The following is a 24,774-nucleotide window of genomic DNA, read 5'->3' as shown; positions in this document are numbered from 1 at the left end:
ATTTTCTACAGGGCGATTTGTTTGCAGCTGAACTCTCTACATGGTAGTTTCTTTGTAGCTGAACTATCTACAATGTAACTTCTTCTAGCTGAACTCTCTACAGGGTGACTTGTTTCTAGCTGATCTCTCTACAGGGTGATTTGTTTCTAGCTGAACTCTCTACAAGGTAACTTCTTCTAGCTGATCTTTCTACAGCGTGATTTGTTTGTAGCTGAATTCTCTACAGGGTGACTTGTTTCTAGCTGATCTCTGTACAGGGTGACTTGTTTCTAGCTGAACTCTCTACAGGTGATTTGTTTGCAGCTGAACTCTCTACATGGTGGTTTCTTTGTAGCTGAACTCTCTACAAGGTAACTTCTTCTAGCTGATCTTTCTACAGGGTGATTTGTTTGCAGCCGAACTCTCTACATGGTGGTTTCTTTGTAGCTGAACTCTCTACAAGGTGACTTCTTCTAGCTGATCTCTCTACAAGATGACTTGTTTCTAACTGAACTCTCTACAGTGTGATCTGTTCATAGCGGAACTTTCTACTGGGTGATTTGCATTTGTTTGCAGCTGAACACTTTGCATGATTGTTTCTTTGTAACTGAACTCTCTACAAGGTAACTTCTTCTAGCTGATCTCTCTACAGGGCAATTTGTTTGAGCTGAACTCTCTACATGATGGTTTCTTTGTAGCTGAACTCTCTATTAGGTACCTTCTTCTGGCTGATCTGACTACAGGGTGACTTGTTTGTAGCTGAATTCCCTACAGAATAACTTGCAATGTAATATAATTGAGTAAATTATAAATGCAGCTGAATGCTTTATTAGGGTGACTGTTCTATTAGAGTATCTCGATCTCGCATTTGCTACACGTAGTTGCCTTTCGGATCATAACTCAGTGGTTTGTAATCCGATTCTTCTGTACTACTGCAAGGACTTTCTATGATGATTATTCCAGCTGCATACTGATTTTCAGCTCATTGCTCTAAGCGGTTTGCCTGATAGACACGAAAACTAATAGCTTTTTTATTCATAAAAATCGATCGCGTAATTTTGACACAGGTCGGGTTTTGTGTCATATCTCCGTGGTCTTTATCCCGATTCCTTTCAAACCACAAAAAGGCACTCCTACGATGGTTGCTCCATCTACATAGCAATTTTCAACTGATTCCTCAAAGGCGTTTACCCTGTGGGAGTGACAGACCTTCGACCTTATTTTACGCAAATAATCGGTTATAACTCCGTGAATGTTCATTTTTTTTTCTTTTTTTTTTCCCGGGCTTGATGGACTGCCCTTTCCTACCACCACCAGCACAGATTGCAAGTGCTGGACAACTGAACAAAATTAAGCAGACAAATGGGATTCCACAGTCACTAAGTCCACTGACTGTGGAGTCCTGGTGTAAACACCAATAGAAGACCGTGCCCCACGAATACACTGAATTGCCTAGCGCAACAACGAAAAGCTCAGGCAACAACGCAGCCAACCCAGAACCACAGAATAATCATCTCCCCACTTTGTGGCCAGAAGAGAAGCAAGTCGCTTATAAAAAACAGTAGCCTCATGGGCTAAACCGCCAGTGGCAGCCAAAACAATTCAGTGGAGTGAAAGTGGCATGCTCCACTTCTCGAACCCGCTGACCATAAGCACGATGCTTAATCTTTTCATGCTTCCTAAAGGTGGACGACAGAGAGGAGGAACTATTAGAAGGAGCAAAAGGGTTAAAAACACGGACATCAATGAAACATCTCTCCGAACGACCACCCCAGAAACCGTTTACAGCAACATCCAAGCGAGCCGAATCCTGAGTATTAGAGGTGGCAAGAGGGAACTCATCAGAATGCTGAACCGGCTGTAACTCTGGCTCAACACACACCTGGGAGCAAACCTCAGTGAGAAGGGTAGCAGTAAGGTCCCTAATCTCGTTATGACGCAAGGAAGGTAAACCCCCTTTGGGACAGGACAAAGCATGCTCAACAGAAAAGGAGGTTCCGCAAGCACAAAGGGAAGGAGGACGAAGTGGGGACCAACCATACCTCAAAGCCAAAGCATCCTGGAAAGCAGATCTATGGAGAGTGAAACCATGCTCACTCAAAGGTAAGGTGGTGAGCCAGCTTGAAGCACCTCTAACAGTAGCCAAGTCCATCGCACGCCTCAAGGAAGGCCCAAGCTGTTGGTATAGCTCAGCAAATTGTGTAGAACAGTGTTCAGATTTGGCTTTCCTTAAAAGGGCCTTTCTGGCCTGCTGAGAGGCAACAAAACTCAAATCATACATTGGCTAAGAGGTTCCGTGACATCACGAGATGCAGCCAACTCACTAACACATCTTCTTGTGGGGACAAAAATACCCAGGCCACCCCACCGAGCAGGAAGGGCAAACAGGAGCCGTGAACTATCACTGGGCGGTGAACAGCCAGTTAAAGTAGGAATAAATACTTGGCGAATCATATCTTCAAGTGGCTGAAAAGCATCACACACAAGGAACTGTTCAAAAAACAAACAGCCAACGACTAGATAGACCATGGGTGAAGGCACAGTATGCAGCATGGGGCTGACTCTCCGCAAATCTTGATAACCTCTTAACCTCTGCAGACCAGCCCTTAACCTTCTCAACAACAAAACTATTCACATAACTATCAGACCCAATAGCAGCCCCCAAATAAGGGCGGCCCTCCATAGATATTCTAATTCCAGAACCACTGAAGACTGAAGCAGCATCCTGCTGCAAATGTCCTTGATGATAAGCCAAGTTTTGGTCGCGTTAACAAAGTACCCAAACGAAGGGCCAATTTCACACAAACAGTCCCACCACTTACGCAAAACAGTCAACTTCCCACAAGCACAAGCGTCATCAGCATACCAAACCTGCTCCACTCCCGAAGGGAGACACCCCAGAAGTGGAATTGTGGCCAAAGCATAAAAGGGCATGGCCAACGGATCCCCTTGGGTAGTTCCCTCTTCCGACACTATTACATCACCTGAAATGAATAAACTAGCTGGAGACTGGTAAATATTAATCAAGATTGGAGCAAAGGGTGGGCAGAGCTGTCTAATGTTGTGTAAAGCAACTATCCTGTTCAACGAGTTAAAAGCATTACTTGCATCCACAAGTAAAACAGCATCACAATCCTCATTACCAAAAAGCTCACGTACTGAATGAACAGCAGCCTCCACACCCGCCATTTGACCGGCACACATTTGCAGAGGACCAGCCGCAATCTGGATGTCCTCTCTGATAACGGAAAGGACTGCCTTGGCCACAATTCTCCTCACAACTTTACAAACTCCAATAGGCCTCACTCCTGGCCTCTTGTCTAAAGCAATCAACCTACAAGCCACAAAAGGGGAAAGAATTTCTGGGGAGATAAATGAAGTACAGATACGTCTAGCAAACAAAGCCAAAGCAGCACACAACTCACTTGAGGCTGAGTGGAAACCAGTGCAGAGACGTCTCCAACAGCGAGCATCCACACCAGATGGACCAGCCGCACCCGTGGTCCGGAGTGCAGCAGAACGAATGACACAGCCATCTAAAGGGTCAAATATTACAGGATGGATGACAGGTGGATTAGCCCAATCAGGCAGTAAACAGTTCACATGTAAAGGCTGTGCAGAAGGATGCTTAGACTTAAGGACATCTCTAACTGAATAAGTTGTGGAATCAACAACAACATTGTCAGTGATTAATATTCCTACCAAACTTGGTACTGAGATCCGCCTTAATGAGCCCTTTAAGTGTGCCAAATTTCAGCCCGATCCGAGCACGCATTCGTGTTTTATGGCGGATTTTGCGAAGTGTGCGAAATGAAGAAGTAGAAGAAGAAAAAAACGAAGAAATTAAAACGAAATTTTGTTCGCTCGTATCTCGGAAATGGCTGGAGCAATTTTCTTCAAATTTGGTGTGTAGACTGGCACACAAAATTTGAAGAAAATCGCTTGCTGGCCGGCACCTCTCTAGCAAATTTGGTTCCAATCAGATAAGGGATCACAGAGCTACATAGGTGTGAAAATTGCGTTTTCTTTCTTTCTGTTAATATACTCACGGGTGGCACGCCGGCTTCTTGGGCCGCACAACACACTACCGTGTGTCTTGATATGTGAAAGTGGTTATGTGTTGCACCAAAAAAAATATTGATACTGTTAGGTTTCTTGTCAGCCACAATACTTCATCAGTGTCCAAATCTGAGTAGTGGCTTATCTGATGTGTTTTGTTAATTGGTTTTTCCTAGAAAGACATGTATGACTAGTTATAATTAAGTGTATAGCAAGGCTATTATCTGTAGACAATTTTCATACATGAAACTGTGAACTTGATATAGATATTCAATAATCATGATGTAGTCTTGTGCCCAGACCCTACTCACTAAAGGTCTGGTGACAATGCTAAAAGTTTAACCCTTATTGCATTTTTTTCTAATTGTACTGATACAGTTACAAGGTAGAACAACAAAGATGAAACCATGGATACACATGGAAGGCCAAAAAATGTAGTGTACAACACCAAAGTCCCTACTCAATGCAGTGGGTAGTCTTATCTCTCTGAGTGGAGTAACTACTATATATATTGAAGACAAAGGTGAAGAAGAAACCAAAGCTGAACCCTACCCTAATGCTAATACTACTTTTTGCATCCCCTAAAGTTGAATGCTTGGGGCAACCTACTAGACACGTGCCCCCTAAAGTCGAATACTCACTAGACGTGTGCCCTAAAGTTGAATACTCGGGGCATAGCATACAACTAGTGTGCTTGATATATAGTGAGAGAAATCTAGTGGAATACCAGAACAATAGCCCTGACAAATATTTCCGGCTGCCAGAACAATAGCAACTTCAATAATGTTTATTTAATTTCATTCCACATTAGAGTAGAATTGTAGTCAGATTTTTCAAGGTCACAACTACTTAAACTATGAAACACCATGTATCTCACAGAATTTTATATCACAATATATTATTGTATTGCGGCATCAATTTAATTTGTAGAGTGCATTTTTGAACACCTTCTTTAACTTTAGTGTATAATTCTAGTCTAATGTACAAGTGTACATATTTCATCTGTCTACATAAGCAGTAATACTTTCAAACCAGATTATTTCATTTAATACCCTTGACAGTACCAAGTACAAATACCTTACCTGACCACAGGTTCACGTGTGTACGTACATGTACTACACTGCATGCATACTGTTTACATACTCAGGACCCTGTTTGTTTATTCTCCAATGAATGGCTTCGAAATATTTCCTGAGAATACCAGAACAATGTACCAGTAGCTATACACTTGAATACCTGTTTAGTATCCTATCTTAAAGCCATTGTGCACTTCTAGCTAGATCATACCTAATACAAACTGAAAGTTAGAGTAAAGCTGTCAAAAAATAACAAGAACTTCTGTATGATTCTGCAGCCAGACATGTTTTTGTTTACAGTTTGGTATCTAAATTCAACTTTCCCCTGGTGAGTTTCCTGAAGTGTGTCAAATAGTCTATTAGAGTTAGATTGAGTATGGTAACTTTTTCATATCTTTTGCAGTCAAGGACTTCCCAGTATTTTCTGCCTATCATGCTAGCACTATACTTGCATGTGCTCTAAATCACACCAGCATAATTGGCATGTACCTAGTAGCATGGTACTTTGGTCTTCTTCATCCAGTAAAACCTGTCTAATTAGCTTATGGTATAAGGTCACTTGTCTAAACTGACTATACTGTAAAAAAATCCTCGAATTTGTCAATTGTGTAAATCAGTGAACATGACATTGGAAATTTTTTGCCCACAGTTGACTAGAATTAACATGTTTCACTGCACAAGATTTCAAGTTAACATAATGCATGGTAGAGCAACCATATTTTCCATTACTTATTTTGATAGTTTTTCTTATCTCAATATTCACATATATAAATTAAAATGATTTTGCTCACTAGAAAACTCACATCTTGGATACATTGTAGATATGTGTAAACATGATACAGTTGATTGGTTTATTGCATGTAGAGTATAACTAAATAACAATCATGTATCCAACTATATAATTTTGTAATATTACTAGGACTGGGTGGTATTAAAATTAATTTTTTTTACTATCATGATATATCAAAAATATCACTATTACTAATTATCATGATATTCTTTTCATATTTTGACAGGTGTTCTACCATCAATTACACCTGCCTACACAACTGACATAACTTGCAGCAGCATGAATGGATTTGCAAAATAACATATACACGACATCCATTCATTGAAATATGCATGGAGACACAGAGACTTCAATTCAATCAATTCAATTCAATTATTAGCTTTATAGTGCAATGTTACAGGTGTACATGGTTGTACAACAATAGAAGTGAGTTTATATACAATTGCACTAAAGGTAATCTGGTAAGTACCAGATCCCATAACTTAAATTAAGTACTTATCATTAATTATATAATTACAATGAACTGCTAAATGTATCAAAGTTAGGTGGCTTGGGATGTTTGGAGCAGATGCTACAAGGACATGTAAAATGGAAACTATGCTGGTTGTCTGGATCAAAGTTTCTTGTAAAATGCTGCCATAGGATTTTAGTTAGTTGAAATTTAATGGTAAAAAAGGGTTGAGTTAGGTCAATTACTGGTAAGCTGTTGAAGGTTCGAGGAAGTCTGTTGAAGTAGAAGTTTTTTTGTTGATTAGATGATGTAAAAACATGTTCAAGTTTGTTACTGGAAGAAGACCTAGTAGAATGATGACAGAATTTGATGAAGGTCTGGATGTTGAAATGATCAGATGGATTTTGAATTGATTTTATGAAAAACATTCAATTTTGCTATACACAACTAAGTGTAGTGAGGATGAATTTTGTGCACCCATATACAAATAGGAGGTCTATCTATTCCTATGCTGACTAAAAAGCTGCAGACTAGCAACAGAAGCTCATACCAGCATTGAAACCGGGTCACTACTGCTGACCCGGATGATCCACTGACCCGGATTAATTAAAGCCGAGGCGTGCGATAAGAGCTACGTTTCGGCTGGTCTCGAGCGAGCGAGACTACGTTTTGAGCGTTCGATTCGTGTTGAGTAAACAGGGGCGGATCCAGACTTTTAGAATTGCAACTTCAGCCTAGCTGTAGGTTGAAGACCAAAAAAAAAAAAAAAAAAAGGTCATCACCTACTAACAATAGCTACCCCTCACCATAGATACCCTCAGTTTCGTGCTACATAGTGCACTTAATAATAAATGGGCGTGGTTGAGCGTATGTTTGTAACGCGATAAGTGGGCGTGGCTCACAAAAAAGCTACGCGATAGCGTTTATAAGTTTCCACGTCGTCAAACGAACAATTTCGTTTCTCACGTGATCCAAGGTCTGACCCGGTTTCAACGCCGGCTCATACTCACCTTTGTATAATTAGAGATTTCCAGCTAATTGGTATGACAAATATTGTGCTATTTTTCAGGGTCATTTTAGTACAAACCCCACCTCAATTGGTGGTTCCTATCAAAAGATATAAGCAAAAGAAGTTGACAGTGTGACGATTTTTGTGTACAGTATTTTCAATGCTTTTTACATATATCGCATGGCACCAAACACAATATTCAAAGTTTCATAAATCTTGATAGAAAATTAATAATGACATGAAATTTTCACCACATAAGCTATTTTATGGAGAACAGCATATGAGCTAGGTAAAACCTCTCAAGAGTGACCACTTCTTTGTAGACTGACCACTCAGAATGTTAAATGAATAAAGCAAGTGATTCACAAATAAAACTGTGTGTATTGTGTAATACTAAGTATACACAGGTACCTAATGCATTTTCAAGGATAACTAACTAGAAAAATCAGTAATATTATATAACATGGTAAGTAATGGCATCACAATTAACAAATACTTTGGAAACATGACAATCATATAACAAAATGTACGAGCAACATTATTATTAAAATAGATTTGTTTGGACATTGTTCAGCTTTATTTGTCACATTGTAAGCACTAAGGATAATAGTTATTATATTACACAATGACATCACTATATACTACAAAGAGAAATTATAAATAGTTTCTGACCAAAATTACAATCACTGAAGCTGCCATAAAATGGATCAAAACAGCAGTAAATACACCAGAATATAACATCAGGTAAGTGTGGGGCCAAAAAAAAAATAAATAAATAAAAAAAAAAAAAAATAAATAAAAAAAAAAATGTAAGGCTGGTATCACATGCCAGTCTCCACTTTTGAAGAGATTATGCTCAACCTTGAACCTTATATTGCAATTCCGCGCAAGACAACAAACTGCTCACCTTCAAACTATAGCTACTTGCATCGATGCAGGGGGATGCCTTGAAGTCCAGGGTGATTGTAATGCTGAATTCTGAACACTGCTAGATGGCGATTTACCTTTAAAAGGGCCATATTTTCGTCGTAATCCAACGTCAATCATCCTCCAATCAAAAATAATCGAAATCAGCAATTGTTACGTACAGTACATGGCAGTTGTAGTGCAGAAATCTGCTCTCTCTCCCGACCATCCTATTGACGTTATATGTGGTTCCTTACCGGCCAAACTGTTTCCTGATAAGCTTAAGGATGGTTCTAGCCGTTGTATTTCGTTTACTTCGAACGGTTCGTTTTATAATATGACTCCTTGTGATTTTGAGCGTCGTGCTGGGCGTTCTTCGTCCAAGAACTGGAAGAGAACCATTCGTTACGCTGGGAAACCCATTGGTGAGTTTCTTCAGGGTGTGGTGAATCAATATGGTAAAAAAGAAGTTCGTTTTGTTGTTTCGGATCCGCCATTGTGTAGCTCGAGTCTCGGCTCGAGTATCGCTGATTCAGCAAATCATCAGTCTTTGTCGGTGTCTGCGGTTTCTTTGGCTGGCAATGGCTCAATCGTCACTTCGATAAATCCCGTTAAAGTTGTGCCTTGTCCAGCAGTTCCTGATAAATGTGTTACTGTTCCAGCAAGTCCTGTTGTATCTGTCACTGTTCCAGCAAGTCCTGTTGTATCTGTCACTGTTCCAGCAAGTCCTGAAGTACCTGTCCCTGTTCCAGCAAGTCCTGATGTATCTGTCACTGCTGCAGCAAATCCTGATGTATTTGTTCCTGCTCCAGCAAGTCCTGATGTATCTGTCACTGTTCCAGCAAGCCCACCTGTCACTGTTCCAGCAAGTCTTGATGTATTTGTTTCTGTTCCAGCAAATCCTGATGTATCTGTCACTGTTCCAGCAAGCCCATCTGTCACTGTTCCAGCAAGTCCTGATGTATTTGTTACTGTTCCAGCAAGTCTTGATGTATCTGTTCCAGCAAGTCCTGATGTGTCTGTCACTGTTCCAGCAAGTCCTGATACTTTTACTTCAGCAAGTCCTGTTATTGTTGCTACTACAGCAAGTTTTGATCCCATTGTTCCTCCCACAGCAAGTTTTGGTGATGTTGTTACCACTCCTGCAAGTCTTGATCCTATAGTTACTTCCACAGCTAGTCCTGATGTTGGCGCTCCAGCAAGTCCTGATGTTGTCACTCCGGCCCCCTCCTCATCGGTGACTGTGGATACCTCAGCCATGCCGGAGTGTTCTTCCGTTCTAACCTGTCCCATCTGTACTAAGTCTTGCTCTTCTTGTTCTCTATTGTGGCAACACATCAATTCTGTGCACATTTCTAGAGCGGTTTTTCCACCTGCTGCTTTCTTTGCCAAATGCAACCGTCTTATTTGCTCAGTTCCTTCCTGCCGTTGGGCCTCTCATGATCGTTATCGTAAGACAGGATGTCGACGCCTCCTTAAGCCTGGCCAACACTGTAATGCTCCTTTGGTTTCAGCTTCTGACCTACCTGCTGTGTTTAGTATCCAGCTTCCTCCTAGTTCTCCATCACCTCCTTTGGTTACCTCCACCAACATACCCAGTGATCCTTTAGAGTTAGCCCTTCATTCTGCTTCAGCTTGCTCATTTATTGGCCCACCCAATCTAGAATCAGGGGGCCTCACAGTGCTAATGGAAGCTGTCATGGTTTGCCCAGTTTCTACAGTTGTGCACATCCCCCGTAGTGTTCGTCCATTGCTTGCAAAAGTCTTGTCAACTGAACTTCGCAATGCAACTTCCTCACTTTGGGGCTTTGTGCATCTTTTCTTGTTTGCTAAAGTTGTGTTGCGTATGCCACCATTCCGTCAATGCCGTCATCGTTTGTATTAGCTTCTATGTTGATGGAACGCCTACATGTTTGGTCTCACTCTGATGGATTGTACACTCTATGGAAGTCTTTACAAGATGATCTTTGTGTCCGCAAATCCACCAGTGGTCCTCAGACTAAATCATACAATGTTTCTCGAGCTCTGTTTTGGGCACGTGAAGGACGATATAGTAATGCTGTTCAGTCACTCACTTCTACTGGTGTAGCTGATAAGAATGATGATTGCGCTTTTCAAGAGCTGCTCGAACGCCACCCAACTTCTGATCCTCCTTCCTGTTCTGCTCCTGAGTCAGCTTCTTTGGTTGTTGATGAATCAGCTGTGCTCATGTGCTTGAAAGGGTTCCCTAGGAGTATCAGTCCTGGTGCTTCTGGTTTGCGTGCTCAGCATATTCTTGACGCAGTCAGTGGACATACTACTTCATCTGCTGAGGACTGTCTTCATGCTCTCACTAGGTTTATGAACTTCTTGTTATCTGGTAAAGCATCTCCTCTGCTAGCTCCCTGGCTGTGTGGTGCCCCTTTAACAGCTCTTCTGAAAAAGACAGGGGGTGTTCGGCCTATTGCTGTTGGTGAAGTCCTTTGTCGCCTTGCCAGTCGGTTGTGCTGTCACTTTGTTCGTCCGTTTCTTCCAGATGTCTTCCTTCCTCATGGCCAAGTTGGAGTTGGCATTCCGGGTGGCTTGGAAGGGGCTATTCATGCTGTCCGTCATGCTCTATCTCAGTTGGGTGGTGATGAATCACTAGCTCTTCTGAAGATAGATATGAAAAATGCTTTTAATGAATGCAGCCGCACTGCTTTTCTCACCCGTGTTTATAAGGATTTTCCTGAAATATCTCGTTGGGTGTACTGGTGTTATAACCAGCCTGCAGAATTACGTTTTGGCCACCATCGTATTCTTGCTTCCACTGGTGTACAGCAGGGTGATCCACTTGGTCCTCTGTTATTCTCATCAGTTTTGCTTCAGTTTCTTGGTTCCAATCCTCTTAGTGAAAATTGTCTCCTAAGTTTGTGGTATTTAGATGATGGCACTTTTATTGGGTCTAGGTCTTCTCTCCTTGCTTTACTATCATGCTTTACTCAGTCTGGGCCAAGTTTTGGCTTGCATATCAATCTATCCAAATGTGAGTTGTATTGGCCTTCTGGAGATAGCTCTTTCCCTGAATTTTCTCAAGCAATAAAACGAATTAATCCTGAAAGCAGTGGTTTGGAGCTTTTAGGGTCTCCTGTGTGGGGACCACCTACTTTTTTTGATTCTTTTTTGTCTAGTAAACTTGAACAAACTGCATCTATTCAGGATAAGCTTGCAGAACTTGGAGATCCTCAAATTGAATTGAATTTGCTTAGGAGCTGTGTCAGTGTTTGTAAGATCACTCACATATTGCGCTGTGTCCCTTCTTCATCCTTAGGCTGCTTTCCATCTGTGTTTGACTCTAACCTACGCAACTGTCTTAGTAGAATTTTGTGCTGTAGCATCTCTGATAATGCTTGGTCTCAAGCTACTTTGCCATTCTGTTTAGGAGGCTTGGGTTTGCGTGAGTCCCAACGCTCTTCACATCCAGCCTTTTTGGCTTCCTGTAATTCAGCCCGGTTTTTGGTGTCCCGTTTAGCACCAAATTTTGATGTGACTTCCTTTTTTCCAGGTGAAAATTGTGCTATCTCCTATTTCCAAAGTCTATCCATCTTGCCTTCTAACTTATCTTCCCAAAATGACTTACAGGCTTCCCTTGATGATCAATTATTTGCAAGCATTTTCGACACCTCCACAATCCGTGACCAGGCTCATTTACGTGCTGTTGCTCACTCCTCTGGTGTCAGCAGTGGCTGGCTGAAGGCCATCCCTCAACCAACATTGGGTTTGGCCTTTTCTCCACATGAGTTTGTTATCGCTGTCCATTTATGGTTGGGTGTTTCTCTTTTCCCATTGTTACCACTTTGTACGTGTTTGTCTGTCATAGATCAGTTTGGTGACCATCTTCTTGGTTGCTCTCATGGCCCACTATGTATCCAACGCCATGATGCTCTTGATTCTATAGTACATCATGCTCTACTGCAAGATCACCCTGGTGTTCTCCGTGAGCAAAGCATTGCCTCTGATCAATCTCGTCCTGGGGACATTTACCATCCTGATTTTACTCTAGGCCGTCCTGCTTACTTTGACCTCTCTGTCAGGTGCACAACTCAGCCTTCCTTTATTTCCGCTGCTGCATCTAAGGCTGGGGTAGCTGCTGCTGCCGGTGAGGAGGCTAAGGATGACCATTATTTGGAAACCGTTAATAACCATGGTGGTGAATTTTTTCCCCTGGATTGCGAGTCGTTTGGTGTTTGGACACCCTTTGCTTTATCAACCTTATCCACGATTGCCGACCATACCACTGTAAAAGTGGTATTCCCAGACAGTTTGCAAGGAAACAATTGCTTCAGCGCTTGTCAGTTACTCTCTGGCGATATAATGCCAAAATGATCCTGAGGCATTATGGCTTATCAGGGGCGGATCTAGGATTTATAAAAGGGGGGGGGGCTAACTCAAGGTATTAATCTCTTGGGTAGAGGTGTGTGCACACTTCCCAGCATGCAAAGCATGCTGGAACTAGGGGGGTCTGGGGGCCATGGCCCCCCAGGAAATTTTTGAAAAATAGATGCTAAAATATTGCAATTTGAAGATATTTCCACATAAAATTCATACCTGTAGATACTTTATATACTGCCTTTAGATTATAAGTATGGCTCTCTGAAGCATTTTGCTAATGGAAACGTTTGGGTAGGTACAGACAACCAAGTACATGATGCACCCCTCTCACAATTGCACAACACTGAATAGGTGCATGTTACAATAAGAATGTTGAAAGTGGAAAATTTTGAAACTTGAACAACACAAGATTGAATCTGAGAGCATTTTCAATGGAAATTGTGTAGCTACCTGAATTAAGTATTGCCATACATATTAACTACACAAGTAGATGAATGAAGCCCTTTAAACAGACCAATGCACTTCATTGTATGTATAGGTGCAGGCAGATTTGTAAAATTCCATAACAGAACCAACTACATGTTTCCTGTGAATGTTCTATTAGAGTAGTTAGCTGACTGCTCTATTAGAGTATCTCGATCTTGTACACCTCCAATGCTGATCCAGGTCCTTTTTGCATAAACTTTAGCATAAATCCACTGATAATACCTTGGAAAGATGTTTATAAGGTGGTTTTATGAGTATTTGTGTTATTAGTGATCATATAATTATGCTAAAACTATATTGATCAAGTAAAGCCTAAATATGAAGGGGGGGCTTCAGCCCCCCCCTGGATCCGCCCCTGCTTATGCCCAGAAGATGGCATAGACTTGTTGAACTAAGTTATTAATTAAGGTTGTTTTGTAGTTAAGGTAGCTAGTTATGTAGTTAAAGTACTTAGTTTGGTAGTTAAGCTAGTTAGAATTTTGTATTTAATATATCTAACTTAATTGTTAAAAAAATATATCAGCATATACAGTTTGCCCAGGAACACTTTCTTCGTCCTCATCTGCCACAGATTCACGCGGAAACTTTGGCTATCACCGGTGCCGTATTCTTCCAATTAGAATTACGTACGCAATTATTTGTATGGGATTCCTATGGGGATTTTTATTTCTCAAACTTTGATTTGACATATTTCAATAAATACCGCATAGATTTTAATCCAGTAAAGTGCATTACGAAGTACGAAGCACTGACTACTATTAACTGGAACGGCAGCTTGTGAAACATTTATTGAAAGTGTGTAATTTAAGTAGCAAAAATATGTGTGAAAATTGGTTGGTTGGAAATTGCTAGTATAATGCTACAATGTCTGCTGTAGAACCTTCCTCAATAAAAATCCAGCACTTTACATCATTTCCATAAATTCCTTATCATTTTCACAAATTTGTCAATACTTTCATATTTGCATGAATGCTCTATTGGAGAATACTTTACTTCTCTATTAGAGTAAACTGCTCTATCATTCTTGATCTTTAAAAACCTTCAAGAGGAATAACATACCCTCTGTAGATCATTCTCTGGATCTACAATCTGGATCTTTCCTGGATCTGGATACTTCCCTTTCCTGGAGCTACAATGGCAGTGGTGTGACATCCAGCCAGTGGGTTACTAGTTATGAGTATATGGATATACAGTATTTATGAAAAACATTATGGTAATTATAATAGTTTTCAAGAATTTTTGACAACATGTACACTGGCATTGTTTCATCAGAATATCGCGGTTTGGCAATATAACCGAGATACCACCATTACCACCTGTAGTAATACTGCTATGAAAATCATGTAACCCTGTGTGAGTGCTAAACAACTACTATATACTCTTTCAACCACAATAAAGGAGTGCAAATAAAAATATAATAAAGGTGCAACAAGAAATTATACACAATTATGAAGAAATGCCCTATTAAGTGTATGCATATGTAGTTCAGTAAACTTTACTATGAGAGATAACGCATCATCTTCATGGAATTGATTGAGATCCACCTATATAAAACATTGCATGCTATGTGTATAACCACCATTATGAGAATAAATGCAGTGTATACATGTTTAAAAGTACCATGACATGTTGCTTTGTTCATTGAAAGCTACAGTGCTATGTTTTCCATGCAGCATATATGGGAAATACTGTACAGCATGATTAATCACAACTGCGATAGTACAGCAGTGGCAGATCTAGAGGGGTTTCTGGGGTTTCGACAGAAACCCCCTTTTAGAATTTCAATATTTAAAAATTCTATTCTGAGTCACACAACCCATTGTAGAAGCAACTCATTATCTAAAAGTGATACTAAACATCAGTATAACTCACAAAACTGTTTATTTCATTTCCATGTGCCGTTTATACACTCTGTACAGTCACTACAGTTCTGCTCCACGTGCTCCTTCCATTCAATAAATATTTTTACATGTGCTTATTTCTAAGATAGTGCCTTATAGTGAGTTCAAGATGAGTTTCCATAAACCACCCAGTAAATGGAAGAGAAAAGTTGAACAATCGAAGACAGCCACATTAACATCTTTCTTTGCCAAAAGAGTAAGAACAGGTAAGGTATCTGGATGGCTGCTCACCATGTGGTAGCTGTGGAATCTAGCTCAGCTAAGTAAATATAGCTACATTAATAAATAGCCAGCTGTAACTGTATTAAATATATACATTGTACATAATTATAATAGATAATAACAACGTAGTGGACATAGACAGTAGCACAAGCCTGTGCAATCCAACTGACACAAATAATTGTGGAAACAGCTCTGGATTGGATGCTACATCTGACTTGGTGAGTTATAGCAGTACAGTTGATATTGATGATAACAGCTTTGTGAGTGAGTCTGACTGCAGCACAGCAACCAAGGACAGTGATACATGTACAGCAGGTAGTAATAATGGCTCCATTGCTCCACAGGACGACAATCAGTTCAATGCTACAATAAACAATAGTGCGATGGTAGATGATGGCAATGCTACCATTGATAGTACATTGGTAGCTACTAGTGATACCACTAACGTGGCAATGGCTGCTAGCAATGCCACTAACAATGGTGTGATGCTAGCTATTAGTGATGCCACTAACAATAGCATGATGATAGCTACTAGTAATGCCACTAACAATAGTATGATGCTAGGTACTAGTGATGTCACTAACAACAGTGTGATGCTAGCTAGCGATGCCACTAACAATAGTGTGACAATGATTACTAGCAACACTACTAACAATAGTGTGATGCTAGCAACAAGTAGCAATAATGCAATCACTGAAGCAGCTTGTAGAAATAATGCTGTAGGTATCACTGAACCTGTCCAGGAATTACCCGAATATAGCATTGCAGAAACACTAGTTCCTTTTGAATGTGACATAGGCAAACTCTTACATAATGGCATAAACATACAAAATCTTACTAGAGAACAAAAATACAGACTTCTGACATGTAACCCAAATCCAAATCCATCTTCCTATCCACGTACTCGTCTTTGTGCATCAGATTGTCTTCGACAGTTTCAGCCAAAATGGATTAAGAAGCATCCTTGCATTCATTACAGTGTACATGTTAATGGCATATACTGTCGAGCCTGTGCTGCCTTTGCACCTGAAAAAGTAGGTGGACAGGTCCCAGGATGGTTTGTGACAAAGGAGTTTAACAATTGGATAAACATATCCCAAAAATTGGACAACTACTCTAAAACTGATTCCCATAAGACGTGTTTGGTAAAAATGGAAGAATATGTAAAGAGGTATAACGATCCATCTAAAGCCATTAACAGCCAGTGTAGTAGTAAAACTCAGAAACAGTTGAAAGACAACCAAAGTGTAATAGAGTCACTGTTCAAGGTTGTTTTACTTTGTGGCAAGCAAGGAATTCCATTACGTGGTCATGGCATTGACTGGAATGATGAAGAACCACATGATAATCAAGGTAATTTCATTGAGTTGATCCGATTCAGAGCTGATACTGATAATGTACTAAAGACTCACTTAAAGAATGCACCTAAGAATGCCATCTACACATCAAAAACCATTCAAGAGCAATTGATATTTATCATTGGTGAACAAATCCGCAATGAGATCTTAGAGGAGGTAAGATCAACACAGTATTATTCTATAATTGTGGATGAAGTTTGTGACATCTCAAATAAAGAGCAACTTTCTATTTCACTTCGCTATGCTCTAAATGGTAGTGTTAAAGAAATTTTCATGGATTTTGTTCCTGTTGCTAGGATTACAGGTAGTACCATAGCTGAAGCTATTTTGGATCATCTGTCATTGTGGAAGCTTCCACTAGCAAACCTTAGAGGGCAGTGTTATGATGGAAGCTCCAATATGGCTGGAGCACGATCTGGTTACAAAGCAATAATCTTACAACAGGCCCCAATGGCACTTTACACCCATTGTGCAGCTCATCAACTTAATCTTGCTGTTGTTGCAGCTTGTAGCATACAAGTTTTTAAAAATGCAGAATCTTACATAGGTGAAATGGCAAGATTTTTTAAGTTTTCTGCCAAACGACAAGCACTACTGGATAAGGCCATGGACACAACAAATCCAGCACCCAAGGCCAAAAAGCTAAAGGATGCTTGTAGGACTCGGTGGATAGAACGGATTGACTTATACATTGTCTTTTTAGAGTTAATTCCTGCTGTACACAAAACATTGCAAGCCATGACATCTCCTGTAGACTTCTCTGATTTAGGTGATTGGAGTTGGGATAGTGAAACTGTGACCAAAGCCAGTGGCTTTTTGTACCAGTTAGAATCATCGTCCTTCTTAATTACATTCATTATCCTGTTGGAAGTGCTGTCTAATTTGAGAGGGTTGACTTGTAAACTGCAGATGGAAGCCATAGATGTTTTATATGCACACAAACAGGTGAAACAAGTTACCACCACATTTGAGAAGATGTGGAGAAATTCTGAACAAGAATTTAGAAGAATCTACAAGCGTGCTACTAAATTAGGTAAAGATTTAAATGGTGAAGGATTTGAACTCAGCACACCAAGGCTTAGCAAACGGCAATCACATCGCGCTAACCCAGATTCACAGACCACAGAGGATTACTACAGAGCTACCCTTTTAAATGAATTTCTTTCCCATGTTGTCAGTGAACTGCAGCAACGATTTCTAGATAGCCCTTTATGTGGCCTTGGTCTTTTGCATCTCTTACCAAGTGAGTGCATCAGTGCAGCTGAAGTTAGTGGAAATCATGAGGATATAGTCATTCCACAGAGCCTTGTTGAAGCTGTACAGTTTTATGAAAATGACCTTCCACACCCTGTTATGTTCTCAACAGAATATCATATATGGGTTAGGAAATGGTGAGGGGAGAGTAATGAGGCTCCCAAAAAGCTAATAGATGTGTGGAGGGGTTGTGATGAGACTACATATCCTAATCTTCATGTTCTATTGCAGATTTGTCTTACTTTACCAATCACTTCTTGTGAAAGTGAAAGAAGCTTCAGTCAGTTAAAGTTGATAAAATCTTCTCGTCGGTCAACAATGACTGAAGTACGCCTAAGTGGGCTTGCTCTCATGAAGATTAATCGAATTTATTGTGAAAGCCTTTGCTCTCCTAGTAAAATGGCCTCACTAGTTCAGAGATTTAGCCAGTTGCATCCCTGAAGATTGAAACTACCTTTTATATTGGCAGATGAATAGGATGCATGTGATTTGATAAACTAGCTATACTTGATCTTTCTATATAGTTGATACTATTGTAAGATTAAGTTGTCATAACTAGCTACAGTAGCTATAATTATATTTTTGTATGAATGAACTTTTTATTGTACTTTGAAGTTTTGTGATATTAAACTACTTGAAAATACTGCAAATATCAAGTTTTGAAGACCTATTTTGGGGGCATTCCCCCTGACCCCCCCTAGTTTGGCATGCTACGCATGCCAGTGATTTCCTACACAAGCATTAAAGTAGTGTACTACTATACCAGAAACCCCCTTTCAAAAATCCTAGATCCGCCACTGTACAGTGTACTAAACACTACTTCAATGACTGGAAGCAATTGTATAGCAGGTTGAGGTTGTATACACAATAAAGCATGGGTGGAAGATCACTGCATGTAGCATGAGGTAAAGCTTGACTACGTGTCTACTTGTATAATTATAGAGTAGCTATAAAACTGAAGCATCAGATAGTTAATTGGTTAGCTACAAAAAACTTCTATGCCCATATAAACTTACATACTAGATGTATAGAGCACTTGTATATCTGGGCTTGAGAGAATTATGCTTAGGAAATACACAGCCTTGAGTGGTACTCAGTTACCAAACCTACCTGTATTATGCTCAAATAATGCTTCAAAATCGATGTTATGGTGGAGAGGTGTCTGTTATAATAGACTACCAGTAACTGAATAGTAAGTGACTGCTCTATCATGTGGTACTGTTACAATAGTAGTGATCATGGAGGTTTGGGCTATTTTGTAGAGGTGTACTGATATGGGTTTTTGGCATGTACCGATATCCGATATGGATGCCACCAAAAGAAGTCAATAACCGATAGTTGATTCAATATTTGCATTACAGTTTTAAGCATATAAAAGTGTACATTTACCTACAACATATGCATGTATTCATTGCTATACTCCACCTGTGGTGGTAGCTTGAATTTCTATTGTGCAATCCAGACAATTAGGTACCCACAAACATTTTTTATGCATACACCCATGAAGCCTTAAACAGACATTTCTGCATTACTCTGCATTTTAATGGCTTGTGAGAAAGCTAATACAGCAAGTTATTCTGTGATTCTATTACAAAGGTACTATATAACTGCTTTATTTGTAGAATTGTGTGTATTTATATGGCTTGTTGTAGCGTGCGTTGATTATAGAGTGAACAGTTAAGTCACTGGAATAAACAGCCATCGTAGAAACTTTCTATGATATCGATATGGCTGTTTAGTGAGAAAGCCAAATATAATCCGTTTATATACAAACTATTGCTACTGTATAAATATCGGTAGCGATATCGGTCCTCCTATTGCTCTGTACCGATACCGATATTGGTAAAAATTACCATATTGGTTGCTGATATTTTAGCTCATCCGATTATCGGTACACTTCTAGTTGTTACACAATGTTATTGCATCAACATATTGGAATACACATGCTCTCAAAGTTCAATTTCTGAGCAGTTGTCTGTTGTAGATGAGATGTGTACTCCAATCAAGTTGAAATTTGGCACACTTTAATATTGTTACAGCACAAGGCAAAAAAAAAAAAAAGTAAAAAGGACACTAGCAAAAATTAACTAGCAAACAAAAATACACAGAATTTAACTTACAGGTTTTGGCAATTGAATTTGTCGCTTTGGCAATTGAATTCGTTGTCCCGTTGACAATTGCATTCGTACCATTGGTAAATGAATTCGTCCTGTTGGCAATTGAATTTGTCGCTTTGGTAATTGAATTTGTTGCTTTGGCAATTGAATTCGTCACTTTGGTAATTGAATTCATCACTTTGGCACGAAATTTTGTCTGCATTATTAGAAATATAGAGTAACTCACCTAATATTGGACAGGTTCCAAAATCGGACGCGATTGCTTGAGCTACAACAGGAATTTTCAAACAACTTGTATGTCTTTAGATAGTTCAAGGCTGTGGGACTTTGCACACCAAGTATCAGCTTCCTCGGCTTCTTTGTCTGGTGGCAGCAGACCTGCAAAATCATTTCTGATTAATACGTATGATCCGGAAAAAAGGTCGATTCACGGACACCCACAGTTTACAAATCACACTTACATTTAATCAACGGTTTTATATCTTTAATGTATAGAGTAACTCATCTACTTTCTAAATATCCCCAGTTTATTTAACCTAATCCTTTAAATCATGAATTACAAATGAAATGAAATGAGACGCCACTTGAGTAATAACCGCACCATAAATTTAAGTATACAGAAACTTGATTAGGTAGACGTTGTTTGAGATAAGTTTACGGGAAATGTGTACCGTATACTTTTACAAACACCGTATACTTCTGTACACTTAAATTTATCGTGCGATTATACTCTAGTGACGTCTCATTTTATTTGATTTGTAATGCGTGATTGAAAGGATTTGATTAAATAAACTGGAGATATTTAGAAAGTAGATGAGTTGCTCTTCAAGTCAAAGATATAAAACTGTTGATTAAATGTAAGTGTGATTTGTAAATTGTGGGTGTCCGTGAATCAACCTTTTTTCCAGATTATACGCATTAATCCGAAATGACTTTGCAGGTCTGCTGCCACCAGACAAAGAAGCCGAGGAAGCTGATACTTGGTGTGCAAAGTCCCACAGCCTTGAACTATCTAAAGACATACAAGTTGTTTGAAAATTCCTGTCGTAGCTCGAGTAATCCTGTCCAATTTTGAAGCCCGCCCGATATTAGGTGAGTTACTCTAATAATGGACGAAAAGGTTATTGATCGCACCTGGGAGGTAGCTACTGAGAATTGTATGCTATGGCACTGTTAATGCTCAAACAAGGATGGACATTGTTTTACAAGGTAGTAAGTATCGTTTGAAAGTGATTTCATCTGTGACTATGTATTGGAAGCAGTGCGCATGAAATAGAGTGTGACAACAGTAGTACATCGCCATAATTGTGAAGTGAGAAGTTGTAACACACCATATATTTTGTAACATGTAGTGTGGTTTAATGCACCATTTTATGTATAGACAGTTACGTGATTACATCTTTGTATAAATGCCTATATATTACACAAACACAATGATTGCATGTATACATACAAGAGTAACTGTTATTCTTCACGCTCAGTGTCTGTGTCAGTCTCACTTTCTGTATCAGAACTGTCCCTTTCGGTGTCTTATCCACAGAAACATCATTGTACACTTCTCTTCGGTCCAGGCAGGCATCGTAAAATTGTTTGGTGTGCTCAACATAGCCATGGCAGTCTGACCGTGTAACGGTAAGTATTCCTTCATCTATCAAACGTAAAAGATGTGTTCTGTTGACACTGTGTTGCTGTTTAACGTGATACTTCATCTTAGAAATCGCTTCTTCCACAGGGTTAAAATGGGCTGTAAGGTGGAAAATACCTTGTTGTGTGAGGAGACCTGTCAAACAACAACTCCACATAAGTTGTCTTGTGAAATCTCACATTGTCCATTATGATGGTATGTGGAGTGTTGTCAACGATTAATATGGGCCTAGTTGGACATGATGATGTAACAAGCCATTGCTGGTCAGTGCTATCATCACTGATATGTTCCCTCCATGTGATGCTGGTAAGGAGACTGTGGCATGCCGTCCTATGATGTTCCTGCCTCAATGTCGCTGGAGGTGAAGATGAAGCCAGTATCATATAAAAATATGGTATTTTCCCCAGTGTTTCGTATGCATTGTCTTACGTATTCATATCTCCTTTCTATAGTCGATGGTGTGTTCCTGGCGATTGGGATGATGTCAAGGTTCTTCAAGGATATTTTGCTCCTTTTCAAAATTCGATTGATGGTGGTTAGGTTGATGGATTGAATATTAAAGAAAGTGTCAGTGCAACTTATTATTCTTTGTTGTATTGTTTTTAACGCTATATCATTCTGTACTTTGACCATGTTGACAATTGCCTTTTCTTGTCCACGTGTTAGCATCCTCTTGCAGTTGGACTTCTTTGCATATACACGGAAAACTGATATTATTGATGAAATAGTGGTCCTAGATATGCCCAATATGCTGGCCACTTCCATATAAGTCTTGTTCTGGTCAACAATTGCTGCTATCACACGTCCTCGTGTTTCATTACTCAGTTTCTGGTAATTCCCATGTGCTGGCATTCTGTTCACTAATTGGTCTATACAACAAACTAGCAGCTGCACTAACTGGCCACAGAGTAGAATGTCGCTAAGGACAAAGGACTGACAGAGACAAGTTAACTATGTTTTCCACTTATATCCTAGCGAATAAGATAAGGCAATTCTTTCAGAGCAGGTTTTTCAAGATGCCTCGAAAATGACAAAATTTCGTGCCAAAGTGACGAATTCAATTGCCAAAGTGACGAATTCAACTGCCAAAGCGACAAATTCAATTGCCAATGGGACAAATTCAATTGCCAACAGGACGAATTCATTTGCCAAAGTGACGAATTCAATCGCCAAAGCTATGAATTCAATTGCCAAAACCTGTAAAAGGGTGAGGATATGGACAAAATTCTATGTGGTATTTGGTTTCACAGGAAAGGTGTGTTCACAAAAAAATGAATACCTATGCGTTAATTGTTGAGGTCCTGGTTGTCTATGTTAGAGGATGTGATCGTATATGAGAAGTGTATAAATTGAAATGTAGAAGATAAATCATGTAAAATTCAGTATAAGCATAAAACTGATGGTAACGCCTCTAGTTTAGGCCAACTAAGCTTTTTGAAGCAAATGTCACTCCATTTGGGCCACTAGCTACTTTTAATCCAACATGCTACCCTACATTGCACAGATTCAAGTACACTTATATATCTTTGTGTGTGTGAGTCGGGTAAGGGGCATACAGGTCTCTTAAGACAAGGTCTGACAAGAATTTTGTAGGCCAATAACTTAGCAGTAGGTGAGCAACCAAACATGGCATGGCAAAGTAAATTTAAGCAAAGTGAGGCTTTGTGAACAATTGATCAGACCACTGAAGCTTGAAGATACCAAGATACTCAACTTTTGAAGCCCAGCTAACTGGGTGCTGTCCAATGAAATATAGTGGTGTTTTCTTATTGGTAATATTAATCTAATCCAAAACAGCCAAGCTGTAAAAAAAGTGTGCGGCCCTCAAAAAGGCTATGGTGAAAAAAGATGTGAAATCCAAGGTGGCGGCCAAGAAATGGCTGTGATGGTAGGTTAATGATAAAAATTTTAATAACGACAATTCAGGTGAATTTGGTGCCGCTTGGTCTTGGCACAAAATCCACCTGAATTGTCGTTATTAAAGTTTTTGTCATTAACCTACCATCACAGCCATTTCTTGGCTGCCACCTTGGATTTCACATCTTTTTTCACCATAGCCTTTTTGAGGGCCGCACACTTTTTTTACAGCTTGGCTGTTTTGGATTAGATTTCACTTCTTTTTGTATTTGTATACCCCAAATATGGCCGGCTTTGGGGCTTTTTTAACCTATCGTTTTTTCTTTACCACAGGAAGAAGAAAAGATGAAGCAGATGTTAAATACTTTAAATATTTCTGAATTTATCAGTAAACGTACAAATTATATATATAATACATATATTTATTACAGAACACTCTGCATGTTGGTTTCTTTGTAACTTATCTCGGGAACGCTTGAAGCGATATCGCTCAAATTTGGAATGTGGAGTGCTGAAGGTGGAGGGAGTGTCCACAGCAAAAATCGTCTTGTTTCATCAAGGCAGCACAGAGCGACGGAGGTGCGAAAATTGCGTGTTTTTTTTTTCCTGTCAATATACTTACGGGTGTTGCGCGCCGGCTTCTTGGGCCGCACGACACACTACCGTGTGTCTTGATGGCTTCCCATGTGCGTGGATTCAGAGTCAGATGCTTAACAGACCAGTTGTAGAAGTGAGCACTTCAAATGTAGGAGGTGTGGTATGAAAATTATGGATGCCTGCTGCTACAAACATGACAGCCAGCACAAGAAGCCAGTGACGAATCAACACCCAGATGTAGTAAAGAAAGAAATGGGACTAAAGTAAGTCCATGATACATGCATTGTAGCCGCTGCACTTGATGAAAAGACATGTCTCAGGTCCAAGCAATATCAATGTGACTGGATCTGCAAGAAATTCACATGCTCATGCATTTTTTTGAATTCCATTTTATTACAATTCCATTACCTATATAGACAAAGAAAAAATTCCACTGAAATTTCAGTGCTAGAAACTGAGAGATTTAAAAGCTACAGCATAGATGGTGGAAAGGGGAGGGGCTAGGGGGCTGAAGCCCACCCTTGGTCTGCTGGCTTAGACCCTCCCTTGGAATGGTATTTTGCTGAAATTGTTCTTCCTGGAGTGGGGCTGAAAACCATGAAAAGAGTTGATCTAATAGAACGCTCATACACCCTAATAGAGCAGTCAAAACACTTCATAAAAATGTGTTCCTATAAAAGTAGCCTAAAAAGGAAAAAAAATTTGTTGTCTACAGCA

The 24,774-nt window shown here is 39.7% G+C and overlaps 2 protein-coding genes and 1 pseudogene across 4 annotated transcripts in view; all 3 read right to left on the bottom strand.

Moving 5' to 3' along the window:
* Positions 1-1,134: 1,134 nt before the first annotated feature.
* Positions 1,135-2,212, bottom strand: LOC136251894 (uncharacterized; annotated as a pseudogene).
* Positions 2,213-8,813: 6,601 nt separating this feature from the next.
* On the bottom strand, positions 8,814-9,623 carry LOC136248454 (putative per-hexamer repeat protein 5). Its single transcript, XM_066040235.1, has one exon. It carries the CDS (start codon positions 9,621-9,623, stop codon positions 8,814-8,816), a length of 810 nt encoding a protein of 269 aa, XP_065896307.1.
* Positions 9,624-14,507: 4,884 nt separating this feature from the next.
* LOC136250636 (uncharacterized) overlaps positions 14,508-24,774 on the bottom strand; it is a 96,988-nt gene continuing 86,721 nt past the window's right edge. For all 3 annotated transcript variants that reach the window (XM_066042862.1, XM_066042861.1, XM_066042863.1), the window contains one exon: positions 14,508-14,650. In XM_066042862.1, coding sequence (XP_065898934.1) covers positions 14,628-14,650 — 23 coding nt within the window. In that variant the 3' untranslated portion in view covers positions 14,508-14,627. The remainder of the gene's footprint in view (positions 14,651-24,774) is intronic.

Source organism: Dysidea avara, chromosome 3 (genome assembly GCF_963678975.1).
Source record: "Dysidea avara chromosome 3, odDysAvar1.4, whole genome shotgun sequence".
In the NCBI taxonomy this organism is placed as follows: domain Eukaryota; kingdom Metazoa; phylum Porifera; class Demospongiae; order Dictyoceratida; family Dysideidae; genus Dysidea; species Dysidea avara.
This window is presented reverse-complemented; position numbering and strand designations above follow the sequence as displayed.

Bases quoted from the DNA above. Each gene is read 5' to 3' on its own strand.
- LOC136248454 (XM_066040235.1), bottom strand. From the start codon at position 9,623: ATGTGCACAGAATTGATGTGTTGCCACAATAGAGAACAAGAAGAGCAA.